The 12789-nt window shown below is 44.3% G+C and overlaps 1 protein-coding gene across 1 annotated transcript in view; it reads right to left on the reverse strand.

Annotated features, from left to right (window-relative positions):
• morgue (modifier of rpr and grim, ubiquitously expressed) overlaps positions 1-12789 on the reverse strand; it is a 65274-nt gene that overhangs the window by 38989 nt on the left and 13496 nt on the right. Inside the window, exon 5 of the mRNA XM_065438129.2 lies at positions 8889-9078. Coding sequence (XP_065294201.1) covers positions 8889-9078 — 190 coding nt within the window. The remainder of the gene's footprint in view (positions 1-8888; positions 9079-12789) is intronic.

Here is a 12789-nt window from a genome sequence, read left to right on the forward strand (position 1 = left end):
CTTTGGCATATACAGGCTGTCCCAGCTATCATGCACCGACCTTTATTAATGATGGATCATCCTATGTAAATTAGACTAAGTGCATGTTGTTCGGAGTGCACTTGAGAAAACAAAAGTAATTTTTTATTCCCGACACCCAATCAGTTAATCAGAACTAATCATCTAACATTACAATTGCTGTTATACAGTCGAACCCGACTATATCGAACTAGAAAAAAAAAAAAGCCTACGCCTATCAGTTCGATATAGAGCATAATTCGATATAAGCCTGCTAAGGAATTGGGTGTCATAAAGGCACATACCATTTACAAAATCACTTTATCAATCAAACAGCTTAGTTTTGCATGAAACAGTCCTGTATTTTCTTCTGCTTGGCCAGTTTCGCTGCCTGCGACGCTCACACTTCTCCACATTGTCTAAGGAGTCGGAGCAACTGAGGCCACAACCTTCCATATTCGCGCAGAAGCGCCAGACTAGTGCGAGTGCACCAATCACCTTGGAGGACGTGGGCAAAGGACAGTTGTTGCTTCCCTCATTGTGGCCACTTTCACTTGTGCTCAGTACGATGTCGGCAATGTAGTCTTCGTTTTTGGGCTCTCCTGTAGTCACGACACCATCATCTGCACTCACAAACTCGTCGACCGTCGATTCGTCAACGCCTTCTGGAAATTACGACAGCTCGGTCCAAACTTCGGCAACACCAGCAGCAGCTTTGTCGCACTTATCAGAAATTAGTCATCACTGGGCATGCAGAAGCCGGCACGCCTGAAGCAATTTCGGATGAACCACTTGTACATGGCGCCTCGGGCAACGGGTCGCAAGTTTGTACACTTTAGTCCTAATCTCCCCCTTATTCTTCAAGATCGTGCTGAGAGTGCTCCTCGTACTCTTGCACGCTGCGGGGAATCCGACTTCTCACTGCATTTGATCAGTTTTATGATTTCAAGCTTCATGGCGAAAGGCGAATTCTGCTGCTTCATCACGGCAACACTGTGGGAGAAGGCCCACAAGGCGCAAACACAATAAACCCGAAAAGCAGCCAGACAACTTGCACTTGCACCATATTGCACGACGAGGACACAAGAGCCTCTGATTGGCTGTCTGAGCAAGCGCTGTAGGTGGGCCAGGATAATTTTCTGCAGGGGAGTGTCGACAGCTCGCTCGGCGCAGCGTGGTCACGGTAGGGAGAGCGGTTTGATGGAGCCGCGCCGCCATGTTTACCCGCCACCACGAGGAAAAGCCAACTTCTGGGGGCACTTTTAAGCTGCTTGACATTTGATATATCAGAAGTCACTGCTATTTTCATTCAATGTAAGCGTAACTTTTGCTATATATACCTATTGTAACTATACTGTGTTCAGAAATTGTTCTATATAAAGAATGATTCAATGTAAACGGGTTCGATATATAGTCAGGTTCGACTGTACATGTCAAACTGTCAATTAGAGAGTTGCAGATAATCGTAAGAGACATCAAAATAAGATGCTTCCAGCAAGGTGCACATTGTGCGTTTATTTTTTCCAGCCAAGAAAGACAGTCCATGAAATATGAAAAATATCACGCAAACACACACACCCACGCCAACGGGATAGCAGCCTCATCCAACAGTCTCTGTTGCAGATCAAGCTGTTTATCTCGGGCTTGCCACTCAGGGCAGTGCGTTTCCTTGACGTTAGTATAAAACAATCGCCGGGATCTGTTGACGCATTGTGAAAACAACACGCATGCCATTATCATAGGCACTCGGTGAAGTACCATATGTACAGCTTGCTCTTCCACAGAGATCGTTTGATGGCGCGGCTAGGATGTGTGTGCAAAATATATATTATATGTGTGTGCAAATATATATATATATGTGTGTGAAAACACATATTTTTCGTATTTCACAAGTTTTCACATTCTGCAAAGAAAAATAAACCTATGATGAGCACCTTGCTGGAATCATCTCATTCTTACATCTACTGCAGTAATTTACAACTCCGAGTAGGCATTGACAACTCAAACTATAAAAAAAAAACAAGATAATTAATTTTAATGAATTAATATTATGTTAGGGAATAAAAAGAATACGAGGACACCTAAACACTTCTTACGAGGTGTGAATGCGAAAGCATTAATGTCTAATTGAACGCCACTAAGCAGTCCTTCGATCAAAAATAACATACAGCGCGAAAGACAAGGAGTGCGAAGACGACATACACAGAGCATGGTCTTAGTTCAGTGACTTGCTGTTAGAACACCCCATGTGACTGCCTTTTATTTTCTGCGCATGCCCTTTCTTGTATATATACGCACGATGTGGCAACACAATTAAATGTTGTTGGAAGTCAGCGCTGTGTATGTCGTCTTCGCAGTCCTTGTCTTTCGCGCTGTACATTATTTTTGATCATGAATTACCAACTAGCTCAAGCAACCACCCCAGTCCTTCGAGTTATGAACTTCTCGTGGGCAAGCGAACGCATTGAGAAGCTTGGCCAACTCCTCCTAGACAGCACAAGTCCAATGCACTTTGATCCACAACATCACGCTACCTTGCCCAACTGCCATGGAATCTAATCGAGACACTCCCAAATAAGCAGCGGTGACATTTACGTTACTGCTTTTGTCATGCCAGGCTTGGCAATGGAAATTTCAGCCCAAGTAGCATGACATCATAAAGCTGAGTGCACAGGTCTGCTATCTAGGAAGCGTTGGGTGGGCACATTTCGATTTGGCCTTACCAAGGCACAGTTAGAATGCAGGAGACAGCTTGCACGGACAGGGACCGCACGGATAACACAGGCTTCTGAGAGCGAGAGTGACATGGTGTCACGGCGATACCCTTTCCCCGCACGATACCCTATCCCCTTTCGTCGATGAAAGCCGTGCTCCCTCACTGGATCCTCGACACCGGATGGAAAGCGCAAGCGGCAGTGACAACATCGTTACTGCCAGCGTATAAAGAGCACCGCCTCCCACCCGCGCTTCGTAGGCTTGGTAGCTGTACCATGACACAGCCTCCTCATCCCCTGACTTTCGCATTGCAGGTCAGCAAACCATACTGCCTTTTTGCTAAGAAAACTAATAACAACTGTCTGGTACAGCTTCCGAGCCTGCAGTGTTGCATTTTTGTCACTGGTGAATGTTTTGGTGTTATAAAATCCCTCCTGCTCTTGTCGGGTGATATAGAGACGTACTCTGGTCCTGACAAACTGGACTGTATTCTTGCTAAGCTGGAGACGTTGTCAACCGGTCAGGACCAAATAATCACCGATGTTCAGGACCTTAAACGTCAGATGCGTTCTATCGACATAACCATTTCTGATTTGAGAAAGCACGTAGCAGACTTAGAAAGTGTCTTCCAGGATGTCTCTACTCTCAAAACCGATCTACAGTCTGCCCAATCTGTGTCCGCTAAGACTGCTGCTCTTGTTACTAACCTTGAAGCTAGGTTAAATGACGCCGAAAATAGGTAACGCTGCAGCAATTTGATATTCTATGGCCTTTCGGATTCTAATTCGCGCGAAACGTTCGTCGAATCGGAAGAATTGCTACTGACTGACTGACTGCCTGACTGACTGACTGACTGCTAATCCACCATAGTCATGGCAAATTACACATAACCTTGGACCCATGTCAAATTGAGCGTGCACATACAGTCAAACCTTGATATATCGAACACGGATATATCGAATTATTGCGTATATCGAACACTTTCTATATCGCGTGGAAAATAACATGCATTTTTAATTTTTTATTTCGAACAGGGCCGGATGTAAAATGGATATATCGAACTCTGCCGCCCCAGACCAAGTACGCTCTGTTGACAGGAGGCGAGCTTTCCCGCAACACTTTCGAAGATAGCGGCGGCGCGATGAGCGTTCCAGACTGCTGCGTACGACAGCTGCCCACATCGGTTGCGCCGAGGGCGCCATTTGAACGTAGCGGCGTACGCACGTGGCGGCTTGGCGTGGCTTGGCCAGGTTGGCTAGTTTGACAACGTCAACGACACGTGCGTCTCGGTGTTGCCGCTTGTGCTACGCCAGTCGTTAGTGTGTGTGTGTGGCTTAGGCCTGTCGTGGTTGGTGTGATTGATGGCTGCAAACGCGAAGAAGCGGACGTCCCTGACATTTGCTGCAAAATTGGAAGTGATACAGCGCGTTGAAAATGGAGAAAAGAAGTCGAGCGTCGCTGAAGCTTTCAACATCCCAAGAAGTATACTTTGAGCACTCTGCTGAAAAACAAGAGTGACATAAAGGCCAAGGTGGAACAGAACCAGCACTCAGGCGTGCGGCGGGTGCGCAAAGCTGCCTTTGAAGACGTCGAGAAGGCGGTGTACAAAAGGTTTATCAACGTAAGGGCCCGGAAGAATGCCAGCTCGAAGAAACCTGGAGCCAGTTGGAGCGCTTTGTCGTTGCTGAGCCACACAGCATGTGCATTGAGGACTTCGTTGGCGGTGACGACAGCACCGGAACAGTGGCGGAGTTAACAGACGTGGAGATCGTGGCAGAAGTGACTGCTGAGTGGCCAAACGAAGACGCTGCCGAGGCTGATCCAGCAAGCGCTGATGTTGCCCTGCTTCCGACTGCAACTGAGGCTGTAGCTGCTTTGGCCGTTGTACGCCGTTACTGCGGAGCAATAGAAGGCACTGGACTGTCTCTTGTGGACTGTTTGGACTATGTTGCAGATGCCGTGGTCAAGCACGCGGTTGCCAATATGAAGCAGGCTACGCTACTTCAGTACTTTCAGTGAACGAAATAAATACTTTGTTTGAAGCTTCATGCAAGTATCTATTGCGCCACGATTGGTTCATTGATTGATTTGTGCTAGTTTTTGACGCGTTTTCTACGTGATTTTATATATCGAATTCTGGCTATATCGAACTATTTTGCGATCACCGCGCTGTTTGATATATTGAGGTTCGACTGTAGTTTGCGACTGTAGAAGGCGGTCAGCGGCCGATTATAGTGAAACTTTTGTCCTCTAAAACAAAAGAAACTTCTCTCAAACGGGCCCAAGTTAAAAGGCACCGATTTTAGCATTGGAGAGATTTTTCCTTTCCTGTTCATAAAGCATGCCAACACCTTGTCATGTTTGCAAAAGTAAAAACCGGACCGTTCTCCCTGCGGTACAAGACACTGTTTCTTGGAAAGAAACGCTACAGCTTTGATGCTGTCACAGAAACGGTTAAATAGTGCTTAACTCGCCATCGTCACAAACCTAATCTTTGCGATACCGCCGCTCGAGAGAATATTTGCCTCTCGGTTATCTATACCAACATACGCAGCCTGCTTTCAAAGAGCGATCTTGTGTCCACAGCTTCGTGTCTTCAACGCGCAGCAACCTGCTTGTCTTGACAGAGACTTGGCTGACTGATAATATAAGCGACGCTGACGTTCTTTGCAACCTACCAAATTTTAATCTTTTCCGTGCCGATAGCACTAGCTCTCGAGGGAGTGGCATCCTTATAGCTACAAGCAATCAGCTACAGTGTTCCCACATCAACATCTCATCAGACCTTGAAATATTATGACTCCTTTGTCGCGCCACACCAGTATCTATATTAATTGGCGTTTGTTATAGAACCCCTCATAATAGCCCTGAATCCCACCGCAAACTGCACATTTTAAACGAACTTAGAACTAGGCACCCTATGGCACACACCCTTCTTTTTGGAGATATAAACTATCTTGGCATAAATTGGAGCGCCCCTCATGGACCTATTTTTAGACTGGATGAATTCCGTGAATTTATGGATGTCTGCTTAAATTTTAACCTAGCCCAACTAGTAAACCAGCCTACATGCATCGCCGGAGATACTAACATTCTAGACCTCATACTATCTAGCCACCCCGGCAGCCTCAACGCTATTATCTCCGTGAATTCAGCGATCATAAAGTCATTCATGCATGCTTTAACTTCACCTTAATAACAAAAGCAACTTCCCAAAAAACAATTTCTCTTTACAACAAAGGAAACTATGAGGCCTTCAATGCGGAATAGGAGGCCTTTTTTCCATCATATCAGGAGTAGTTTGACGAACAAGACATCCACACAAACTAGTCAATATTTAAACCTAAAATGAATTAATTTACTAATAAATATATGCCCAAATTCAGCTTCCGCGCTAACCACCACAAGCCATGGTTCACCAAGACTTTTGGAAGATTAGAAAATAAAAAACGTCTTTTCCGTAGCGCTAAGCTGAGCAGAACAGACTGCGCATGGGAAAAATATTACGCTGCTGAAAAGGCATATTTGGTTGCAGTAAAAAACGCTAAAGGTTCCTTTTATCATATCGACTTGCCAAACATATTTACAGATAACCTGACTAAATTCTGGCAGCTTTTAAAACCCCAACCTTCGCGCATTGTTACCCTGACTGACGATTCTGGATGTGTTATTTCAGACGCTGAGTGCGCTAACATATTTAATTCTGCCTTCGCATCTATATTCACTAAAGAACAAGAACCACCACCCCTCATGACAGCCAGTCACCCCACAACTGCAATGCCAGCCGTTGCGTTCTCTGAAACTGGCATATCCCTTCTTATAGATAAGTTAAAACTTTCTTTATCTACCGGTATTGATGAAATCAACACAAAGGTCTTAAAAAACACTCGCCATACGTCTGCCAAGTTTTTATGCTTGCTGTTCTCGCAGTCTATTTCTACAGGTATCCTACCCCATGACTAGAAAATGGGGAAGGTCGTCCCAGTCCCCAAGTCGGGTAAAAAAGATTCACCACTTAACTACCGCCCCATATTGCTAACTAGCACACCCTGCAAGCTCATGGAACAAGTCACTTACTCTTTAACAATGCAGTTTCTGGGCTCAAATAATTTCTTTCATTCATCACAGCATGGATTTCATAAAGGATACTCCTGTGAAACGCAACTAGCCATTTTCGTTCATGACCAGCATGCCAACCTTGACGCTAACCTCCAAACTGATGCAATCTTCCTCGACTTTGCTAAGGCATTTGACAAGGTGCCCCATAACCGCCTATTTCTGAAACTTTCCGGCCTAAACTTGCATTGTGACATACTAGCATGGATAAAAGAATTCTTGACTCACCGCTCCCAATCAGTCATCATTAATAAACAAATGTCTAATTTATTACCAGTTTCCTCAGGGGTGCACCAAGGATCTGTGCTAGGGCCACTTTTGTTTTTAATTTATATTAACGACCTACCTCAGAAATTAGATTGCCATATTCGGATGTTTGCCAATGATTGCATCATTTACAAAACAGTTACTGACACCTTTAACCAGCAATCCCTACAAGATAACCTAAATCTGGTACAAAACTGGTGCAACGACTGCCTAACGACACTTAATATAAACAAACGCAAATATATATCTTTCCACCATCACAGTAATCCTCTCCTGTTTCCCTACACTATCTCTAACATTCCTATCAACCCTGTCCAATCACATAAATATCTCAGTGTTCATCTTAGTCATGATCTTACGTGGAATAGCCATATCGCAAACATTATTTCATCTGCCAACAAAACGCTTGGCTTCTTAAAGCGTCATCTCCACTTTGCCCCCAAGCATGTTAAGCTACTTGCATACAAATCACTAATTCAATCAAAATTAGAATACGCATTGCCCATCTGGTCCCCAAAACAAGTATACCTTGCTAATTCACTCGAATCATTTCAAAAACAGGGCAACCAGATTCATTCATTTCTCTTACTCTTTTGATATCAGCATATCTCTGAAATCGCAGTCCAACCTACCTACTATTGTACTTTATCACCATATTGCTAGTTTATGCTTATTTCATAAATTCTTTTTTTTCCTAGCTATCACAGGAGCCCTACATCTGTCCTCCCCCATTATGCTTCTCTCTTCGCACCGGACATCAGCAGCAGGTATCTCGACCAAGAGCATGCACAACAACTTTTTCTTCATTATTCTTTCCCCGGACTGCTAGCGACTGGAACGGCCTTCCCCAAAAACTTGCTGCCATCACATGCCTATCTATGTTCCTTAACCAAATTATGCGTGCGCTTGTATTACGATAATTTTTGTTTGTGTAACTCGTCCAAAACTTTTTCTGTATTCTGTTAATCTTATGTGTCCCACCCCTTATTTAATACCCTCACATCAGGGTCTTTAAGGAAATAAAGTGAAGTGAAGCAACACTTGGAATGCTATAGCAGCAGCATGGGTCCCCTTTCCCCTGCTCTGCTCCCTCAAGGCATGCTCATGACATGGCGTCGCAGCCAATGGAAATTTAGGGGCTGTTTCTCGCTTGTCCATACAACAGATGCTGGCTTTTTTGCTCAATGGGCCGTTTGACGCTTTCACATCAAAATTACCAACAGCTTCTCAACTAGACTCTGAACAACATGCATTTGGTCTTAGTCATGTAGGATGATCGGTCTGTTTTTAAAGTTCGGTGCGCAATAGCTGGGACAGCCTGTAGAAAGGAAGCGGGCACAAACAAAATAGAACTTGTAGCTCTGTACCCATGGTAAGAAAGTCCACACAAAGTGCTCCCTCTTACACAACGCAGCCACAGCAAACTAGTACAAAGACAACCCTCTCAGGATCAGTAGTGTTGGCTACAGTAGCATAGCCTTTGCAATAAAATAAAATGAGAATAAAAGAAAGCAAGACCTTTCAGTTCCTATACAAGGCCCTCGCATGGGAGCTGAAACATCTTGTTTTCTAATCTTTATGTTTTTGGTTGGCGTCCATTTTATTTTTCAGTATTAGCGATTCCACCCAGACAGGTTTTCATCGAACTCTTGATTTCATAAAATAAAATGAAATCTAGAAACTTTGGTTACGTTTATGTAGAGCCCAATAAAAATGGTTTCCAGTGCTCCATGGCACATGCTATCTACTAACTACAAGCCCCTTGTTTTTTGCAGAAAGTAAGTGGTACGCACAGACGGCTGTAAAGGATCCTCCAAGAAGTGACTTTGTGAGGAGGCTTGAAGAGAGGCCAACGGTGTTTGATGAACAAAGACCAGTGATCTTCACTGAGTTCACACTCCAGAATATGCCGCCAGCGGCGGCAAACCTGGCTACAATGCCACAGTGACACATCATCCAGCCGTCTGAAGATGAGGGACAGCACTACATGTGGTAGAGACAAGAAGGTGTAAGTGTCACACAATCACATCATTATGCCACAAAGTTAAACCAATGCCTTGCACATTAGAATCAAAAGTTCCATCTATGTGCCTAATGATTATAAAGGAAAAGTATCCTCTACATATCATACCCAGAACTTCCCAGAGACCTCGATTATCCCCAACACATATAACCAGTTATGAGGCCCTTTCTGCACCCTGCCCGCAGTACAAAGCACATTCATTTTCTTCAGAAACTACTCCCAATAACAATTCTGTAGTGAATGATTCCCCACTTGAGTGCTTGTGGCAATATCCCTAAGTTGAGGACACGAAGACATTCAATTTGAATAACTTCCACTGCAAAAATTGCAAGACTTTTAGCAAGTTATTGTTTGTCTCACTTGTGATGTAAGGTTGTAACTTCGGAGATACATATTGCAGAGTCTCTCTCTTTAAAGGCTCGCCACCAAGTTATTGCTATGGTGGGCATCCCACAAGGCAGCCTACAGATTAACTTGGTACTTTACGATTTCTTACAGCAGTATTGACATGAAAATTCTGTGTCAAAGCAAATTTCAACCACTCCAACCAACCACTCAAACTTTCAAACCACTCCATCCGAAATTCCTTACAGCATAAGAAATACGAGGTCAAGGACAAAAACCTGCTATGTAGAAGCTCGATTCTTACCCCTATCCTTGGCATCGAAACCCAAACATAAATATACAATGCACAAATACACATTCTCACTGTGTATACATGCCACATTGGCATAATTTTATACCAAGAAAAGATAGTAATAAAATCGTACTAATAGTAGTATACAAATACATATGATGAAAATACGCCTATGTTCTCATGTGAATTAGAAAAATACACACTTTATTGTTATAAGTATTACCCAATATACAGATAGAATACAAAGGCAATCATTTTACACCCAAAAATAAAACTACTCAAATGCATACAGTAAGAAATGCTACAGAAATCTGAGAATTGTTTACTAATGCAAAAGCCTTCTTTGGCTCAGCTGCTACTTTGCTTACTTATTTAGTTAGCTTATGCATGCTTACTATTCCACCAATCATTTACTGTTGCACTATTACAACAATTACATGTTAACGTGGCCAATTATGCATTTACTTTGCAGATATAAAGCATCAAAGGATGGACAGATCTTGCTGGGGTACTCGCCAAATATGCACTTACATGAACATGCAATTGCAAATGCAAAAGGCAAGAAGGAAAATACCCTACAGGTCCATCTGTCCCAATATACTACTTTTACAGACCAAACATTATGCATGTTAATTCCTGCTTATGTCCTCTCTTTTTTTCTTTTTTAGGTAGCTGCTGACCCCATAATTATGGTACAAAGCCTCAATGCTTCAATTTCTTGAGACCACAAGTAATGAATTGCAGCACCTTTTATTTTTATATGACCTGTTCAAAATGTGCCTCAAGTGCGTTGCTGCTTTGGGCATGAAAAAGGAGACTCATCACAACACTGATCATGTGGTATCAAAACCAACTTAAGAGCCCGCCAGTCAGCCCAGTGCAATGGTTGAATGACATACAATGACCATGCCTCTGAAAGCTGCCAAATCGACCCTTCCAACAATTAGCTTCTCTTGGAAACACAGGGGGATACCCTCTCCCCTCGCCCCATTGAGTGCTAAATGGGCTCGGCTTTTGGTAGCACTGCATAGTGCACGTGTATGTGTCAGTGTTATCTACTTACCTGCCAACCTGTGAACTTAAAAATTCATAAAATGCTATACAAACGCACAACATCGAAAAGGTGCAGCAGAGAAGAGAATAGCTCACATTTATAAAAATAAAGTTTGCCCTGAATGCATGCCTTTTCAGGATTACATACATACTTTATTGATGAGAGTTTACATTTAAATGCAGCACAAAAGCAGCAACAAACTTGGCACAGATAATACTGCCAAGCTAAACACTGTAATTAAAGGGAAATTAAAGGCACATATTAAGTCAATGTGGACTGTTAAAACAGCACTCCAGAATTCTCGCAGTGCTTCTTTCGTGCCAAGAAAATGCTCAGGTTAAGAGGAAATCATGTCTGAAAGGTTCACATATTCTAGTGCGATTCAAATCACCCGCCACCAATCATGGAGTTCCAATGTTCCATACACCATCACCATGCTTTACTGCCGTCAATGAATAAAACTGTGCATGACAGTTGGCGTTAGTTTCTTGTGCAAAAAGCAAAAGCGCGGCCAGAAATTGAGCCAAGACAGAGTCGACAGTGCAGAAGAGGAAGGGAAAGCGCGCTGAATCATAGACACAATCTTTGACACTCGTCGTAAAGGGCCTCATTCTCTGCTACTTGCAGTTTGTGCAGGTTTTGCAAGCTAGTAAAACCAGCGCAGCACTACGCCAAAAAGTTATATTTCCTAAGAATCGATTAGAAGTAGACAAGTAGCTTTTCCTTCGGTTTTATAATGCAATACAATTATCTTTTTTATTATGAGTGGTTGAGTACTAGGGACAGAATTATAACAAGGAGTCCCTATGTTATCGGGCTAGTATTTGAAAGTCCCGATAGAGTCAAATTGTGTCCTGCATTTACCTCAACTTCTCGATTACTAAAGCTCTGTTTCCGATAATATTGTTACGTAGGATGACGCAGACGAAAGGCTATGTACAAATATATTTACAAGGAAAATACGCTGCGCTAGGCCAAGAGGCAACAGCCCGCGCTAGCATCTAATCGTCGTCGTCGTCTTCACACTGCTGGCCTTTCGTGATCGCACATATTGTGCCGTAGCACTACCCCCGGCTGCAAAAGCGCCGTCCCGGAGCGACTAAAGATTGGACTCGGAAGCAGTGTAGTAGGCCTTGAGCCTACTGACGTGTACGACATCACTAGATGCCACAGGAGAGGACGAGGTTGAGCCCACAGGAGCAATTTCGTAAGTCACAGGCGTCACCTGGCGCAGCACGCGGTAGGGCCCTGTGTATCGCGAAAGAAGTTTCTCTGAAAGACCGACGTGACGAGAGGGCGACCACAGGAGCATGAGCGCACCAGGTGAAAACTGTACGTCACGATGGCGGGCGTTGTACTGACACTGCTGAGTGGTCTGTGAGGCCGTAAGTCGAGCACGGGCAAGCTGGCGTGCATGGTCGGCGAGGGCGATGGCGTCGCGCGCATACTCGCTTGTTGAGACCGCAGCAGGAGGAAGTGCCGTGTCTAGGGGCAAGGTAGGTTCGCGACCGTACAGGAGATAAAAGGGAGAAAATCCGGCGGTGTCGTGCCGGGAAGAATTGTACGCAAATGTTACGTAAGGAAGGGCGATGTCCCAGTCGTGGTGGTCCTTGGAAACGTACTTGGCCAGCATATCGGTAAGAGTACGGTTTAACCGCTCTGTCAGGCCATTGGTTTGAGGATGGTATGAAGTAGTCAGTTTGTGTTGAATGGAGCAGGAACGCACAATGTCAGCGATGACTTTCGAGAGGAAGTTTCGACCACGGTCAGTAAGCAGCTGTCGCGGGGTGCCATGAAGCAAGATAATGTCATGCAAGAGAAAGTCCGCGACGTCAGTGGCGCAGCTGGTAGGGAGAGCCCGAGTGATAGCGTATCGGGTGGCGTAATCAGTCGCGACGGCTACCCATTTGTTCCCAGAGGATGACGTGGGAAAGGGACCGAGCAGGTCTAATCCAACACGAAAGAACGGTTCCACAGGGA

This window comes from Dermacentor albipictus, chromosome 1 (assembly GCF_038994185.2).
Source record: "Dermacentor albipictus isolate Rhodes 1998 colony chromosome 1, USDA_Dalb.pri_finalv2, whole genome shotgun sequence".
In the NCBI taxonomy this organism is placed as follows: domain Eukaryota; kingdom Metazoa; phylum Arthropoda; class Arachnida; order Ixodida; family Ixodidae; genus Dermacentor; species Dermacentor albipictus.